The 18,255-nt window shown below is 52.5% G+C and overlaps 1 protein-coding gene across 1 annotated transcript in view; it reads left to right on the top strand.

Moving 5' to 3' along the window:
• The window catches only part of PAPPA2 (pappalysin 2), a gene marked incomplete at its 5' end in the record, with an annotated part of 54,603 nt that extends 36,528 nt beyond the window's left edge, over window positions 1-18,075 (top strand). Inside the window, 3 exons of the mRNA XM_010145490.1 lie at window positions 1,850-1,921; window positions 15,965-16,063; window positions 18,001-18,075. Of these exons, the coding sequence (XP_010143792.1) occupies window positions 1,850-1,921; window positions 15,965-16,063; window positions 18,001-18,075 (246 nt within the window). The remainder of the gene's footprint in view (window positions 1-1,849; window positions 1,922-15,964; window positions 16,064-18,000) is intronic.
• Between the last annotated feature and the right edge of the window lie 180 nt (window positions 18,076-18,255).

The raw sequence follows: 18,255 nt of genomic DNA, 5'->3' as shown, positions 1-18,255 counted from the left end.
GTCGTGTTTGTGAATACTACTGTACGTTGCCTCGAATCAGCCCCACGACAGATTGCTGCCGGGGGTTGAGGATGCCTGGAGTGTGTGGGATGGTTAAGCACGAGCCTTGGAAGGAGTCCTCGCCTTTGAGGATCATATGGCTTGGCCCGTAGAGGCGGTGGCATTGAGCTTCCCTTTTGCCGCTCTTGCGGACTCTCGTGCGAAAGAGGCATTTTGCAGAGAGGAAGAGGAGGAGGAGGTAGGGCAGGGGAGGTGTTACTTTAAAAAGCGATGCTTCCCCTTGCCAGGAGCTCTCTCCCTGGACCATCTTATTTTCCTTTTCTGCCCTGGCTCCTGCTTCTCCAAGCCTCCAACATTCTGCTGTTCCTGGGAGGTGCCCTGCTCCTGAGGTGAGGGAGCGTATGGGGAGAACCACGCAGGGGACTGCAGGGGCCACCGGAGGAGAGCACAGTCCTGTTTTGCTTTCAGCTCTGATTCATTGCATCCTGCGGAGGGGCAAGTTTGTCCCTCCGCCCTTATTTCCCAGCCTGGAATATCAGTACACCAAAATGCCATTCGGGTTACACAACCACCACGTATGAAACACCCCAGTGGGGTTGGGATGCAAACACCCTCCGGGCTGAGCAGGAATTGGCTGGCTGAGCCAGCATCCCCATTCTCTGCCCCATCTGGCAGCAGCTCCCCCTGGGTCTGCCTTCCCTGCACTGGCTAAGGATGGCCAGGACCTCATCCTGCCCCAACCCCATCATGGTTGTGACCAAACACGCAGCAGAAGGACCCGCTGCCGTGCCAGCTGGGAATGCTGCAGTCAGTCCGCCTGCTGCTGCACATTTCGAATGGGCAGCTAGGAGAAAACATACGTCCCCCTCTGTGCGACTCCGGCTCTGTGAAGGGCATCCTAGGACACTTTCTCAGGCCAGCCACCGTTTTATGGGGCCTCAGATTTCAAAGTCTGCCTGAGCTTTACAAGGAGGAAATTGCATGTGTGGTGGGGCTTTTCTTCCCCCTGTATAATCAAGAGCGCTCTCCGCAAACCCTCACTGAGGGAGCGGGACACCACATTCCAGCTCCAGCAATGAAACCGAGCTTTTCACATCTCGCTCTTGTGTCCAGCTGGCTGCAGCAGGTGAGTTTGTGCCTCATGAGCATGAGCGATAACCTCAGGCCCGCGAGTGAACATGAGTGGTATATCGGCTTCAGGCCAGGATCCAGTTCTCGGAGCCTGACCAGGGGTCAGGGAGCAAATTGATGCAGACACCGAACAATGACTGTTGGAGCCCCCCATCCCCTATGAGCAAGAAGCTGTGAATCCAGCATCCTGCAGAGAGGTAACGGCAGACTCAGCCTGTCCCGGCGCTGGGGGGCTTCCTCCCAGCAGCAGTTTGTGGCCAAGTCAGCCACTGTGAGGTGGCACATCTGGCCAAACCCATTTCTTTCGTAGTCGCTGCTCTCTCCCTTGCTGCTCCCTCAGCTGGGCATCTGCTTACAGCTACACACACACACCTGCGTGTCTATCTAGCTTCTGCCTTGGGCGATGGTACGACCTGCTCTAGGTGAACTTGCCTTAGCAGGGATGTTGGGCTGGATGATCTCCAGAGGTCCCTGCCAACCACCAGCATTGTGTGATTCTGTGTTTGTGGGTCAACAAGGTGCAGCTGCCCTGGGTTTGATGGGCTTCGGAGGGTTTCCCAGTGGGCAGAGGTGCAGGATGGGTCCTGGGAGTGCCACTGCTGTTCTGTACCGCCATGAGCAATGCATGTTGTGGGAGACCCTCTACCTTCAGAAAGTGTTAGAGGCTGTTGCCCTCCTTCTGCCGGCTCACGTAACAGCTCTGTTCTTGCCTCCTCAGCATATTGTGTGCACGGGCAGGCTGCGGTGGTATCCAGATCCCTCCGTCATTCACTGCATCCAGTCGTGTGAGGTAAGTCTCGCCCTGCCCCCAGCATGAGTTGCCTGCTCCTTTCAGGGGAGCTCCTGGCAACGAAGGTTTGCTCCAGTACAAAGCCGGGTGGCTTTAACTTCATGTTTGCTTCGAGCTGGGCCAGGGCTTGCTGCTGAGCAGAGCAACCAGACCAAACATCCTTGAGTATGGTCCCTCTCAGCCAGGGCGATGCTGGGGAGCCAGAGCAGCAGAATAACCCATTTCCTTCCTTGCCTGCTGCTTTTTGGTCAACCCGGGAAGAATGTTCTAGCAAAAGGATTTCACTGGCAAGGGGTATCCCCAAAGAGCCTGTGCTGACTCCAAGGCTGCATATTTCCTTAACCAGAACTGCAGTTCTAGAGTAACGTGGATCCAGAAAAGCCTTGCATGACTCACGCGTCCAACCAAAACAAGTAGGATTTCCAGCCTCGTACATGCAAAACAAACCGCTCCTGAAGAATCTGCAGACAAAGAATTCCTTGCAGAAATCGGTTAGCCACTCATTTTGCTTTGAATAATGAGCAGGCAGGAGAAAATCATAGGCAGCCTGGAGTCAGTTCGCAAAGGAAATTAAAAATAGGCAGTCTTTGTCAAGCACTAGTTATTATGATTGAGGATAAAAGGAAAAAGCGGGGGGAGGCGGTGGGGGGGAGTATTTTGAAATGTTGTATGTTGAAAATATGGGATTTTTACCAAAAAGGAAAATGTAAATGAAGTTTGCGCACCAAAAATAGCTTTGGCTTTAGCTGATTATTTATTTTATGTGCTCGTTTCCATGCAAATGATCGCTTTTGCTCACCGATTCTGCCTAGCTCAGCTCTTTGTTGACTGAAGTGTGGGAGAAAGGGCGATGTTGAGGGGGGCACGTCCCCAGGAAGGAGATGTTATGGTGAGCGGAGAGTGCAGCAGTTATTTCCGTAACTCAGAGGCTGTGTTGTGCCTCTCTACTGCAAGGCATGGGCTGCAGGCGTAGGGGAAGGAGGTGCTGTGTGCTAGAGAGGTGCGTGATGGTTGAGAACCAGAGCTTAGCAACGGATTCTTCAGTGTTTTGGGAGCTCCATGTCTTCCTAAACTACTTTTTTTAGGTTGGCTCTGGGGCAATGTATTTGAAGTAGGACGTGGAAGAGGAGTCCAGATGGTTGTGGTGATCCTCTGTGGTTCTGCTAGCAAGGGAGAACCACTCTTTGTGCTCTCTACGAGCTGCTCCTTCCACAGAAGAAACAGACAGGGTGTAGGGTGCTCGTCCTTCCCTTCCCGCACAGCTCAGGGGAGAGAAAGCCGATGCTGGCATGAGGACACTTCCTTAGGCTCAGGTACACCAGACCAACCCCAGCCTTTCCTTCTCTAAGATTCCTTCACCTCACCTTGGCTCTGTGTCTTCAAGAACAAGAGGTCCCAAAGGGGATGATGAAAAACGCCAGCTTGTGTGTGTGTGTGTGAGCGTGTGTCTGTGTGTGTGAGAGAGATAGGGACCAACCACCTGAAATCCCAGCACCTCACAGTAACAGTCACTGTCTTCTCGTTGGCTGCCCAAACATGCTCGTGGCCAGCATGGCCTCTTTCTTTTTCTGGATGCTTGTCATTGCTCTTAGAAAGCAATCCTAGACAGCAGCCTGGGCATACAGGAGGTTAAAGCAGCCAAAATCGTGCAGTGTCCTAGCAGAAGATGGGGAGTCCATGCTCTTCATCAGCCTTGTAGTCTTTTAAATGCTATTTCTGCTTTCCATTAATCTTTCATCAGGAATGACCAAACAGTGCATTTTCTTCCAGCTGAGATCTTACCAAAGCCCTGCACAAAGTTTCCTTGTGCTGGAAACACCTCTTTTGATAGGACCCAGGACTGTATCTGTTATTTCTGCAGTTGCATCACTCTGGCAGCTCAGAGATATCCCGAGGTCAGCAAGCACACACAGATCTTTCTCCACCTCCTTCGTTGCCAGCTGATGAGCTGCAAGCTAAGAGCAGATGTTTTACCATCAGTAAGAGAGCTCGCCCTTCAATTTTATACAAGTGAATGTCATCCTGTTTCTCTCTCTAGTCCTTCGGGTCATCTAACTCTTTGTCAGATATCCTGATCCTCCTCTGTGGAACAAGGCCTTCTTTCTCGTTAACAGTTTAATCAGAGCAGGCCTGTTCTTAAGGTCTCGGTCACTCGCTGTCATACTAACGAACATCCATCCTCAGAGAGCTTCTTTCACCCTGATGCTTTCCTTTCTGATGCAGCTCACAGCCACCTCCTCCCCGTTCTCCTCCTCCTCACTTCTCGCACACGTGTCTTTGATTATTCTTTTCACCAGCTTTTCTTCCGCGATGCTGCAGGTTGTGAGGGTTGGGTCTTCCTAAATAACTTTTTCACGTGTTTTATAATAGTCATTCTCTTGACACAATAAGTCTTACCAAAAGCGTCTCATTCAAAGCACTGCTCTGGGAGCTGCTGTTTGGCACTGGGAAGAAAGGAAGTGTTACCAGTCTCCCAGTTTGACCACAGAAAATGCCCTGAATGTTGGTTAGCACCCTCATCGGTGCGAGTTGTCATCCTCATTCCTACTCTACTCCTGCCTCCTTCCTTGTGCAAAAAGCAGTGCAGCTCTCAGAGGCCATTTCACTTGGGACTCAATCTTTTGGAGACGTGGGGACATCAGACAGTGAGAGTTGGGTAGAAATGGACTAAAACCTGTAATTTTTCCTTGCTGCATGGTGCCCTGTCTCATCTCCTTTTCATGTTCTCCCTTTCATTTACCCGAATAAGAAATGTTCTGCCCCTGCAGAACATAGCCCCTGCTGGGTCTGACATGGTTCGGTTTGACTTGCCATGTCCGTGGGACATCTTAGTCCCAGATTCCTCCACGTTTCACAGTAATTCCTCACTGGAGGCACCTCCTTTAGGAACCTAGCCTCTGCTCTCCACTGGGCAGTGAAATGCTCTCTGGTGGACTGCCCAGCTCACCTCAGGTCTAAGTCACCCCTTAGAGATGCTGCTGCCTCTGCATTGACTGCTAAGCACATGTTGGATGAGGACTCTTTCTCAACTGGATGCCCCAGTGAGGGGAAAAACCCTACATAAGAGAAATCCAGGCCACCTGGCTGCTCATACTGTCTCACCCTGGTGGTGTTCCTTCAGGCTGGGACGTGGGAGCAGTAGCCAAGACTCAACCTCCCCAGTCCCAGATGAAGCCCTGCCTCACATTGGAAAGTTCACTGTGCAATGGCGTTAGAGGGACTCTCACTCATTACTGCATGCAGGTGGATCAGCCTGCCTGCTTATCCCTCTCACTTCTCTCCCCACCGCCCTTCTCTTTCCATCTGCCCCCCAGCGTCTCACTGCACCTTGCCAAGTTCCCCATCCCCAGAGCAGGGAGGCACATAGTTCAGCGGATGAGGGAGGGAAGGAAGGATGCAAACCCTTCCAGGAACCCAGTCAGGAACACGAGTTAACTCTGAGCGTTGCTTCACCTCTTGAGGGGCACCAGAACAAACATCTCATCCCCTGCCATCAGTGGAAAAACAGACGGCAGCACTGAAGTGGGGAGGAAGAAAGGAGAGGGCTTGGTGCTGGGTGGAGAGGTGAGTGGAGGCGGAGAGTAACCACCCATCCTACAGAGGTGTCTGCAGCATCTGTGGCAGGTTCTCCTAAACCATGCCGAGGTAACCGCCTCTCAGCTATCCTCCTCCTGTGTCCAGGAGCAAGCGAGGCTGTAGACTTCAGAGGAGACAACATGCATAGTGATCAAGATTGCTCCCTTGGACTATTCCTGGCATGGCCCAAAACAGTCCATGCATAAGAGGTGGCTGCTATAGAGCATCTCCTAGTCTGTGCGACTCTCTGGCTCTGCACCCTGCTTTCTGCCACTACAAGGGCTCCTGTGGTTCACATGGTGGCTGTGGTTTAGGTGAAAAAGTCCACTTATTTTATCATCATCACCATGTTTACCCAGAATTACTGACAGGATGGAGTAACCAGCCCCGTCCTGCTCAAACACGCTCAGAGGAAGGCAGGCTGCTCTTGCAGCAATCAGAGTGAACGAGGCCAGGCTCTTCTGGGCAGCCAATACATTGTGCAACATGCTGACCTCACTCACCACCAGCTCTGTTTCATCATTGTGTAGAGGTAGCAAAGGGTTAATTGCAAGGGATTTAAGGCAGCATGTTTTGGAGAGACCACTGGGAGGCAGAGCTTCATACTGGTATGGCAGGAGCTGGACAGGAGCTACTACAGCTGTGGTCTGGTAGCAATTCCTTCCTGATGTGACTCAGTGCCTTCTCTGGCCGGGGTTGGCTTTGCTGTGCGTTGCTCTGAGCAGCTCTGCCTCACGCCGGAGGAACACTCAGAGACTTCAGCGTGAGGTCTCTGCTTCACTCCCTGGGTGAAGACGGGCCATACCAGAAAGCCGTCGTGAGCATGAGCTGCTGGGAATTTCTCTGGTCTTCCTCGCATCAGAACAAGGTCTCGCCGCCCTTGGGCGTGCTGCTGGTCGTGTTATCATGATTGTAAAATGCTGATCCGTCCCTATTCCGTGGTTTTCCTTAGGTATTACCATGGAAATGATGAGGTAGGGATTGAAGCGTGTTTGTGGCTGCCAGTTGTTCTCAAATCTCTATCCAACAGGTAGTCAAGGACCCCGATGGATCCTCGGCTCTTTCTAGCATGCACAAAACCCTCTTCTGTCTGCACATCTGCGGTTTGTGTCCAGCATTTGTCAGCCAGAATTAACCCCTTTGAGGGCATATGCAATAGGGACGGTGGGAAGTCTAGTCTAAAATCAAGGTCCTGCTGCGTTTTAATGACAGGAGATGGTGTGACTCTCTCCTTGGGCAAAACGCTGCAGCCAGGAACCAGCTGCAGGCAGCTGCCTCTTCTCACTATCAGTGGGTCCGGGGATTTTTGATTGCCCCTTCTCCCAGACCTGGAGGGGCTTTGCTTTCGTACCACAGCAAAGCTCCACACAGGAAACCAGGCAGAAACATGATGCTGGCAGGATGCTCTGCTCTGGGAAAAAGATCCTCTTCTGCTGTCCTAGGGCTTAAGGCAAGGAGGACTTACAGGCACCCCAGCTTCTGCAAGGAGACACTCTAGAGCAACTAGAGGTATCCCAGCATGGGCAGAATTTAGTCACCCTCTCGTGATGTTCATGTCATCACTCTCTCCTCTCTTGTCCCCCTGGGAGCATTCCTCTGTCTGCTGTCTGGCTTTGAAAATGCAAAGAGGGCCCTACGGGATGTGCCTGCTGCTCTTGCAAGCAGACTCTTGTTCCTGAGGAGTCGCACCAAAGCCAACGTGAATGTGATCCAGGTGACCAAACAGGACTCGATGAGTGGCCCTAGATTCTGGCACATTCAAGTTTTGGATAGTACAAGACATGTTGGTCTCTACACCCCAAGAGGATGCAGCGGAGTTGGAAAAAACAATCAATCACAATTATTAAGGATATGCCACAGCTGCCCTTCAAGGAGACCCTAAAACGTCTGGGACTCTACAGTTTGAAAAGCAGAAGACTGCTGGAGGTTTTCCAAGTCACAGAGGTGCTGGGTAAGATGGATGCAGAACTTGGGAGCACTCACTGAGACTGGCAAGGGGTTGACTGTTGGCAAGGTATGATGGAAAGAGCTTTGGACACAGCGAGCGCTGGGCTCTGAAACTGGCTACGGGGCTGAGAAGTAGCTTTAAGTTCAAAAAGGGATTAAACAAAATTAGTGGACATGGAGCCACAAACAGATAGCGATAGGATCAGGATAGGCAGGGCTATACCTTCCACCATGCTTAATGCAGAAAGAGCAGACGGTGGGGGAGTATGAGGAGCATGGACTGCAGGTGAGACCTGGCCCCTGATGGGTGAAGGCAAAGTCCTTGATGCTGGGGAGGTGGAAGGCAAGATGGAGAGCTCTCTGTGTACCTGCCGGGTATGTTTCCGTGCTGCTCTTGGCATGAGCAGCACAGGCGCCTTAGCTTTCCAGGGGATGAGCCCAAAGGAATCTTTTCCAAAAATCTCAGCTGAGGCATACTTCTCCTAAACTGTGAGAAGATCTCTGCTCCCTGCACACATGTAGAGTGTGATTACAGAAACCTCGTTTTCTTAAGAGACAAAGCAGAGGGAAATAAAACGTTCTTGCACCAGCATGGTGCAAGGACGGGCAGGGGCTTACAGAGCCCCGAAAGCTGGGCCTTTTGGCCAGGGGTAGGACCGCAACATCCAGGCACACCACCGGAGAGACCCAAAGACGTGGAAGCAGCATCCGCTTCCCCACGCCACACTGCACAGGCTGGCCCACTCTCGTGGTACCCTGACCGTTCCAGCTCAGGTGCCATCCCTCCACTCCTGTCCGTGTTACACTTTCCCCTCTCCCAGTGGTCACAGTCCCGCAGCCAGTGACACAGACAGGCTGGAAAGCTGCTGAAAGCGGCCGCTGGAATAAAAATCAATGAGTCGCTTCTGATAATAAACAAATATACCCAAGCATAGCCCAGCCAACTGCTCTTCCAACATGAATGTTCATTCCCCTTCAGTTCCTTCATCCCTTGTACATTGTTTTTCTTTCTGTTTAAGATCTGTAACAAGAACTTGGCAGAAACCAGATACAAGTGGGTCAGGAGGCCCTTGTGGTTTTCAGGGCTTGTTTTCCACAACCCGTTCTATCCTGCAATGTATTTTGCACAAATGGCTTGGCAGGAGACCTAATCCACAGCAGCAGGCGAGCTGCTGAGGGCAGGGCTGCAGGCTGGTGCTCGTGGCACAGGCAGTTGGGGCTCCTCTCATGTGTGCAGCAGCAGCAGCCCTGAGATGTGGGGACACATCTCCGGGAGCCACCATGCTTGTCCGGAGCACTATTGACACATGGCATCTTCCTCTACCCCTCTTCGCTTGTTCTTTCCTGCTTCGTGAGTTGGGTCCCCATGTCCGTGAGCCACCATGCTTGTCCGGAGCACTATTGACACATGGCATCTTCCTCTACCCCTCTTCGCTTGTTCTTTCCTGCTTCTGTTTTCCTTCTCCTGTCAGCACTGAGATCAGGGTGTAAAAAGGACCCCACTGTGAACAGATCATGGACACATGCTTTTACAGAAGCGAAGACCTCTTCTGATGTGGTGTTTATCTACACCAGCTTTCCATCCCTTCCTTCACTCTTGTCCCCATGGACTGTGCAGAGCCCTCTCCAGATTGCTGTCTGCTGAGCTGTGGGGTCCCTGAGGAGCATGGCACAGAGCAGGACAGGGATGAGGAAATGCACCCCCGTTCAGCAGCCCAGAGGGCCACACACTCACTTCTGCAGCAGAAGTGATTCCAAGACAAATGCTGGCCTGGGACACAGAAACAATTTCAGACACCGTGAAGTCAAGGACTGTTCTCCCAGTACGGCCATCTACAGCAGCATTCAGACTGAAGACCACGCCAGCAATCTAATCTCTGTCCTCTCCATCCTCTTCGGATGCTGATCCTGTACAAACTCAATCCACACTGATTCAAATGGGGCCTAGATGTTTTCAGGACACCCTTGTCCAGGGGACTCCCCTTGTCTCGAAGAACACCTAGAGCTGCATACCAAGACGGCGGGGATGTGGGCTGTTGCTTGCCTCAGGCATGACTCTACAAGTGATGGCACCTAGGCTGAAACCAGATAGCAGGACACTGCCTTCCAGCCTGTCACCTCTTCCTTGAAGCATTCCTTAGAGCATAGGGAGTACTTCCACAAGAAACAAGCCTCCGTTTTCGTAGTGAGGCCTGGGGAGAAGGATGTTGGAGCTGGAGCAGATGTTCATGAAGATCTGAGATGTGATGAAAGTGGTCTGCACACTGAGCTGACGAGGGACATGTGCAAGCTCAGAAACAATTGGCATTTCTCCATTTTGCTTTGTGGCTGTGTCTGAAGTGATGGGGAGGTCCATGATGTCTCCAAGCAAGCCATCCTGCAGGCAAGTGGCTCCAAGGGACGGCTGCCATGGTGCAAAAGGAGCAGAGGGACAGCTCAGGGGGCAGAAACTGGGAGACACAGTAATGATGGATGAAGTGCTGAGTCTGTAGGAATTTGTTTCTCTTTTCTTTTTCGGGTCACTTGGTCCCAGGTGCCTCTTGCCAAGTATCTAGAGCTCTCTTCCTCCAAGTGGTGCTCACCCTGCCTCCCTCACTGCGATGGGCCAGGTAGAGCTCGTTTGCTGCTTGGAGTGGCTCAGGGCACTGAGGCATCCCCCAAAAAGCTTTTTGAGCAGAAGCCAGCCCTGTTCCCTCTCCATCTCTCTCTGTTTTTCAGAGCTGATTTCCTCCTTGCGTGCCGTAGAGCCTCAGGAAGGAGAGAGAGAAAGTGAATGTGCTTGGGGTGTTGGGGGGGGAGGAAAAAAAATAATAAAATAAAAGACATTCTGCAACAGAGAGAAGGCCAAGAAAAATATTTAATCCAAACAATGAACATTGTCATTTCCTCCCACAGTCTGCATTCCCAGTCAACTTCCCTGGGCAAGCTGGGGGAGCCAAGAATGGCCGGGCTCTCTGCCTCACCAGCCTGAGTGCGCAAGGAAAGGGATTTGTCCCGGGGACACTCTGCTATAGCGGTGCTTTAACTAGCTCCTGCCACGCCTGGGGCTGAAGGGACTGACACCAGCACCGTGTTCGGGAGCAGCGCTGGAGGAGTGCGGGCAGGGATGGGAGGAGGAATCGCCAGCGACTCAAGCCTGGGGTGGTGGATGCAGAGGGGCTTGAAGTGAACCAGACTTTTAACGAGGCTTTGGGTATTCTTCAAGTTCTCCCAGGGACCTCCCAGAGCTTTCTGAAATATCTTGGCTAGTGGCTGAGGTGGGAAGGAATGAAAGGCAGCCAGTGGGGAGAAGCTGCCCTCTGCCTATCCCTGGCCAAGGGCTGCTGCAGCCCGCTTCGTGCTTTTCTTCCTCCACACGCCCCTGCCTGCTCCCCCCTGCCACATGCAGCAGTGGCTTGTACCTGGGACATGGCTTCTCTTGCACATCTTAGACCCCTGAAGCTGCTGGCCCTGGCTGCTGCTACTTTCTCATAGCTGGTGCTGAGCACACCCTGGTGTCTTCAGGGGGTTGCTTTTGAAGACCTTGCGAGGATCCTGGAAGACTATGTGCACAACAAGGGGAGGCATTTCCCCTGCAGAGGTTTATCACCCAGCCCTTCCCTGTCTCTCGTGCCACCCCACCTCCCTTCTGTCTCCTCCAGCTGATCGTTTCACCACTAACGACTCACCCGTCACTACAGCAGAGTTAACAGTGGTGAGGCTGATGCACGAGGCATGGCTGTGACAGTAGCGGCAGCTTTTCTAGGGCTGGTCCCTGCCTGTCTCCCTTGCTGGAATGATGGCTCCCATGTTCCTCTGGGGCTGCTTTGAAAGTGACAGCTGAGGAGGAAGAAGACACCTGCACCTCCTCAGCTCCAGGGTCACACATGGTTGTCTCAGCACGCAAAAAGTCCGAGGTCTGCCCAAAATACAGATGCCCAAAGGGAAGGACGAAAGTGCAGCAAATTCCGCGCTGCCCTGGCAGCAGCATGAAAGCGAACTACGCACCCTCCTTGGATGGGATCAGCAAGGTCCCAAAGCCCAGGACCTGCACAGCATCCCGGAGGCTGGGGGAAACCTTTCTGCTTATTAAGGCTGGACTTGATGCCCTGAAAATGGGATCTTGCCTTTCTCTATCTATGGGCGGATTGAAATTGCAAGCACTTTCCATCCCAGCAGTGGTGCGGGAGAATCTTTCAGCTCTTCGGTCACACAATTGGCCAGGCGCATGCTGAATTCTTCTCTTTTTTCCACCTTCCTCCAAAGCATCTGGAATGGGTCATCACCAAAAGCAAGGTACTGAGTCTTCAGGTCTGCTCAACCAGAGCAAAACCTACATTCCCGGGAAATAATGTTCATCAAATGCCCGTGATGTACCAGCAAAATATGAACGATATTCACAGCATCTGTGACTTATTCTGTGTGCTCCATCTTCCTGCCACTCTCTTGCACCCTTTTATGCTCTTCCACAGTGAATTAACCTGCATCTGAGGTGGATTTGAAGAAAAGCGTCTGGACTCTGCCCACCTTGCTGATGGCACTGCCAGGCAGGACAGCAGCCCTGGGGAGGGAATCAGCCAGCTCAGCCCTGGCCTGGGACCCTCTGTAGGAACAGTGGAAAAACACCGTGCACACAGACACCACTCCCTGCACAGCATCTCCCGGCAGCCTCGAGAGAAACAGCACTGCCGAGCCCTCTGAGATGCTTCTGTCTGAGATGCTTCTGTCTGGGATGCGGCAGGATCTAACCAGTCCTTTCTCACATCGCTCCTCTGCTTCTAATATTTTCCCCTCTTTTAAATGTTTTCTCTTTTTATTCGTGCCTATTCCCAGCTTTGAGAGCATGTGGTTTTTTAACCTATTTAAATTGCCAAGCACTCGATTCTCGGTTACTATTTTTACGCTGGCAGTGCAGGATGCGGGCCCAGCGGTGCCAGATGCTGCACCTCCACGTGCTAACACATGCCCCGCTGCAGCTCCTCTCTGAATAAACAGGGGAGATGGATGGTGCGAGAGGGGAGAATGGCTGATACAGCCCAGCTCCCCGGCTGCCTCGGTGGCGTGCCGCCTCGTCCAGCAGCTCCCTATCTCTTAATGAACGTGGCGTGGAGCGGTTACAGCAATCACCTTATTCATTTTTTCCCCGTTTGCACAAGCCATTTCAACCAGCCCCTTCTCCTCCCATGCTGGAGGATCGTATTCAGGTGACTAGATCCCAGCTGGTCATTTCCCTGGATCATATCCATTGCCTTCACGTGGCATGGCTAGCCATTGGTGAGGAGTTTCTTTTCCTGAAGCATCTTAAAACACCATTGGGTGTTCCTGCAAGTCACCAACGTGAGCAAACCTCCTTTCTCCCACCTCTGGCATTGCTTTCTCTAGAGACGCACAGCTCAAGCACAGGCTGAGTCCTCCCTTGCCATGACCAAGACCACAATGAGCCTGATGCAAGTACAAGGGTGCCTGTGCCTTCGAGGGTGACCCATCAGCACTTTGCTCCTTCTGCTTGCGAAGATGAAAGCAGCTGGAGATTCTTGACAAGGCGAAGCAGCGGGAGTCAGGCACTGGGCAAGGAGCAGGGAGCAGGGACAGCAGTCGCCGAACCCTGTGTCTGGCTCTCTTGAGCCTGAAGTCCAATTAGTCATTTTTATTTTCCCTTCACATGTTTTTCCAATGTAATTTGGAGCATGAGCTGTTAAGTTTCCCCAACAAGTGTTGTCATAGAAGCCTGTATTTGTTTAGGGTGGGGTACAAGTCCTGGCAGGTTGAGAGGAGGGGGCAATTAGCCCGAATAGGTGTAGAGAGAAACTGAGAGCCTCTCCTTCCTTATCCCGTGCCTGTCCATGTCCTCCCCCCACCTTGCACACAATATCTGGAAATCGTTTCAGGCCTGTGCAGCCGGGACGGGCAAACCTCCCTCTAATTGTATGGAAACTACCAGAGCGGCGGGTGTTGTTTTGCCAGTGAGTCATGACATATGGAGCAAAGCTCAAGGAAAAACTCCGCTGCGCGGAGGGCTGCAAAAGCAAATCACACCCAGAAGAGCTCTTCACTGCCAACATCCAGTCCCCTGCCTGCATCCCTGCCCTGGCCAGCCCCAACATCCCTGCCCTGGTCCTCCCAGGACTTAAAGCTGCTTTGTGGCTCAGAGATCTTCTGTGATCACCATCGTTTAAGACCCACTAATGTTTTTGAAAGGAATAGGAGTGTTAACCCTATTGCCTTGGTGAAATTGCACCCTGGTCTCCTCTGGACATGGTTCGCAACAGCAATGACGGGGGCCAAATCCCTTCTTGGTTCCGAGTAAGCTATCTATCTAACCCATCTGTGCCTCAGTTTCCCACCTGTAAGAAGGTGTGTTCATTCTTTTCCTCTTGCAAGGTCTACCAGGCAAACGTGGTCTCTCTGTGGCTGCCTGGGTTTGTCCCAGGGACTTGTGTACTGATAGCACAGTCAGACTCGGTTTTGCCATAATTCCTTCTGAAGTGCCATTAGCCCGTGTTGAGCGCATTTCTGTTCCTTGTGAGTCATGAGGACAAAGAGCCACATCCCTTCCCTGCTTTTGGTGTGGCCTTTCAATGTGAATCGTTGGCATTATCACCAGTCTCACATGTTGGCTTCGGTGCTACGGATGCAGGGCCATCACGGTGTGTGGGGACATTTTTCAGATGGCTGTTTGAGGGGTGCTATGGTGAATGTCCATCAAAGGCTGGGGCTGGGTATTTTGTGAAGCTCAGTCCTCTTTTGGAGCCACCAGATCCAGTGAAACAGGCTGGCTGCTTCCATGAGCAAAGGGGTGGCGAGGTTTCCACCAAGAGCCCTTTCTGAGGACAGCAGTCCTCCTGGAGGTTGGCCATGCTGCTGGGCCAGTAGCTCCCATCACAGAGCCTGGAGCGGGAGAAGCGTTTCGTTACTAATCACTTGGTTAACGAATGGCCTCGCCATCCTGTTAGCACATTTGGTTGTCGCTTGGCAGTGCTGCTGTGATAAAGAAACCTCTGCTGCAGATCGCTCCTGACAGTCCACTGCAAGTGCTTCACGTGCACGTTGTTTGGTTGCGCCGGTCGCAAAGCACTGCTCCGCAGCCCTCGTCGGCTGCTTCTGAGCCCCGGTGGCTTGTTTCTCATCTGTGATCAGACGACGCATATAACTGCACAGCAATAAAGCGGATTTCTGAATGGCTGCTTGGGCCATTTCACATTTCTGGACAGAAAGCTGCTCTGCTGCCATAGCTTTGATGTTAGAACTGGAAGGGAAGAAGGCTTGTTGGTGGTAGAGCATTTATCCGAGCTGCACCAAGGCAAGCTGGGCTCTGCAAACCCCCAGCCGTCCAGGCAGACCTGGCAGGGACTCAGCGGAGGGCAGCAAAGGGCACTGGGCTGTGCCGCACCAGGAGAAGCCACCGTTATTTTGACAATACAAAATCCCGCACCGCTCAACCATACGATTTCCTTACAGAAGGTGAGATTTGGGTCATGAAGAAGAGAGATGAGGAGGGAGATGGTCAAGACTGAAGCTGGAAGGTGACCACATTGCCGGTATTTCTGGTTATCCGTAGGCTAGTGCCCTCTCTGCTCAGTCCAGAGTTGTATTTTAACTGCAGGGAGATAGTAATGAAGGTCCCTTCTGTTTGTCCCAGCTGGACACCAGAGAAGTGGCCTGGTAGCGCAATTTGGCAAGGTTTGGTGGAGCCACATGCCGTGGACTGGGCCAGAGTCTCCAGTGGGGAGAGTATAGAGGGATTTGGGGAGCGTTCTTCAGGGTCAGAGCCAGAGCAAGAGCATTCTGGAAGAGGCATAGTCCTTGCAACCAGTGCTTGCCAGTGCTTGGCTTGGCTTGAGTGCAAGTATTTCTGGGAGACTCCTGACCTTGCTGAACCTTTCTTGTAGTCCAAGGGAGATAAAGCATCTGCCCTCCTGAGAATCATCCTCCAGCAGGATGCTCTATTGATCCTCATAACAGCTTCGCTGTATGTACTTAACTGCCCTGGCCAGGTCACCAAGGTCAGCTTCAGAGCCAAGCTCCTTGGGAGTGGGGGTGTTGGAGAGAAGAGTTGGGTCAACGTCTTACAGACTGACTCCTGCTCCAGTTATGAACATCCAGAGAGCTGGATTATGGTGGAGACAGGTGAGAGTGTTGTGAGAAGGTAGATGAGCAGACAAGGTGGTGAACCAACTCCTAGCTGGGTGGCAGTGAACTCTGTGGGAAAGCACTGAGTCAGGTGGAAATGGGCACTTGTGGCATTCAGGTTGGGGCCCTCTCTAGTGAAGTGGGTTTGTTTTCTCTCTTCCTGACACAACTCCCTGATCCTCAAGTTACAGCTGCTGCCCTCTGAGCACCCACTCTTCCATGCACACCAGCCAGGACACCAGGCTTTTGGTGCCCTTTGGCTATGAAGAGGGGGATGCGTATGGTGGATCTGGGCCTTGGCACTTATCAGGGGTGCACACAGGCCTTGCTGAGAACCTGGGATCTCTGGTTTTGGGGGCAACTTCATGCTTTTGAAGAACTCTTTCAGCAAAGACTTGTTTTTTTACCTAGCCATTCCAAGCAGACGGCTGGTGCGACACCATCAACAACCGGGCTTACTGCCAGTACGACGGGGGTGACTGCTGCTCTTCCACACTGTCCTCCAGGAAGGTAAGTTAGCATCTTCTGCGGCACTGGCCAGGTCTAAGGACTAAGTGGTGACTGCTAGCCACGCCCTTTGGCTTTGCTGGCTGTAGAACCAAGCTTCCAATGCAGTTTTCCCACAAATGGACAACAAACCCATCATTTCAAACCAAAGCCAGCTGAAGCTGGTGGACATCATGCCTCTGTTTAAAGGCGGGGTTTGGATGAGGGCCGGGGGTCTGAAAGCTCAGCCCAGCTCCCACTGAAGTTATGAGATTCTCTCTTATTTTGGGAAAATGACTCCCAAAGAAATGACGTCCATAGGATGTGGTGTTAGTCGTGGTGAGTCAGGAGTCACCTTGTTGTATAATGGAGCAATCTCAAAGGATTTTTGGTACGGTCCGTTGGGGTCCAATATGGCCTGTCCTACTCTCCTTCCCTCAGCAAAGAGCAGGTGGGGGTTGGGGTTGCCCAGACCCTCCTTTGTCTCCCATCACAACCTCCCCTCCCACCCAGCTGACTAGCCAGCACTCACAGCCCATCCTTCCTAAGCATATCCAACAGCAAAACAAATAATAGGGCATGAGATGATTTCTCACAGCAAAAATATGTGAATTTGGATCTTCTCGTCTTTGTTGTGGAGCTTGAATCATTTTTCCTTTCATCACGCATACACACACAGTGAAAAGGGAAAATAAAATCCTGGGAAGATCCAGCTGAGATAGGAGAGAAAAGGCTTTACACCCAAGTGATGAGTGAAACCTCCGCAGCGATATCATGACAGCTCAGTGCAAGGCACGGCTCTCAGGGCATGTGAGACATCTGCATCTCTGGCCAAAATAAAGGATGGGTTTGCAGCGAAAGGTGGGGGAAATCCAGTCCCATGGCTCTCAGGAGACCCAGTCTCAGCCTGCTTCCCCCATAGCTCCCAGATCTCCCCCAGCACAAGCCTCCAGCACGTCTCTCCTAACACAGATGCAGGAATATGGGGTTTAAACACCAAAAATCTACTCCAGCCTCCCACTGTGAAAAATCAAATGTGTTTCCACAGTAAGAAAAACTCCTGACTCTGAGCCTGGTGTGTAAAAAAACCTCTGGAGAAAACTGTTTTCTCCACTTCCATGTCCTATGACTGGGCGACTGTCAACCAGTTGCCGGTGCTGTCCCACCTTGCTCTGCAGTCACTAGCTAAGGTGACATAAATTTGCTCGGCCACATACCATTGTTGTAGAGAAAGCAATGTTCAGTGAGCCTCTCTACCAACACGGGATGTCTCAAAGCAAGACAGCTTGCTGGTGGCCCTAGACAGACCCTCTGCCTGCCCCACTGAAGGCTGCTCCTGCTCACCCAGCCTCCAGCCCGCCTGGGGTTTCTCAATCCGCAGTGCGCAATGCACGCAGCCAGCCTGGCTTCTCCATCGGCAGGGTGGAGGCCAGCCTTTGCAGCTGGCAGCTCAGGTGAGTTCTCCCAAGAGGTGCAGAAGACAAGGCAGTGCTACGTTCATGCTCTGCTGAGCCTGGAAGAGCCAGGGGTAGCTGGAAAGACAGGTCCGTGGGCTCAGGTATGGACAAAGGGCGCTTTCTAAGAGGGGCCAAAGTAACACTGGAATCTGGAGGTGCCTCGCCACTGCCAGCCCTAGCCCAAATGGCTCACACCCACCGGGGGAGGTTTCTCCCCAGGGTTTGAGATTTGAAGTGCAAGACTCAAGCTAACCCTTGGCTGCAAAATTTGAAACACCAGTTAACAAAAAGGAAAACGCTAAGAATAAACCGACATGGGGACAGCGTATGTCAGAGCCCATTCCTCAGCGAGCCTGGCAGCTTCTACAACGCGAACAACATCGGGGCCCAGCCCAACCTGTCTGTCTGTACCATGGGTCTGTCTGTACCTGTATGCACGGGCACAGGGGTGCCAGGAGCCAGCGGTCTCAAAGCAGAGGCTTACATCTCCCATTGTCCCCCCAGGTGATCCCGTTTGCTGCTGACTGTGACCAGGACGAATGCACGTGCCGCGACCCGGCGGCCGAGGAGAACCAGTAGTGGCACCACACAGGGCATCTCTCGGTCAGGCAGGCACCGGAGGAGAAAAAGGGCAGCAACGGTGGCTGCTGGGGAATGGCGGGGCGCAAGGGGGCCCAAGGAGTGAGGAAGAGCCGGGTAGGAAGATGGCAACTGTGCATGGAGGGGACAGCTTGAAGCCACTGAGCAGCCAGAGCCTGC

The sequence above is a fragment of the Buceros rhinoceros genome, unplaced genomic scaffold (genome assembly GCF_000710305.1).
Source record: "Buceros rhinoceros silvestris isolate BGI_N320 unplaced genomic scaffold, ASM71030v1 scaffold25571, whole genome shotgun sequence".
Taxonomy (NCBI): Eukaryota; Metazoa; Chordata; class Aves; order Bucerotiformes; family Bucerotidae; genus Buceros; species Buceros rhinoceros.
Note: the sequence above shows the minus strand (reverse complement) of the source record. Positions and strands in the feature narration are given on the sequence as shown.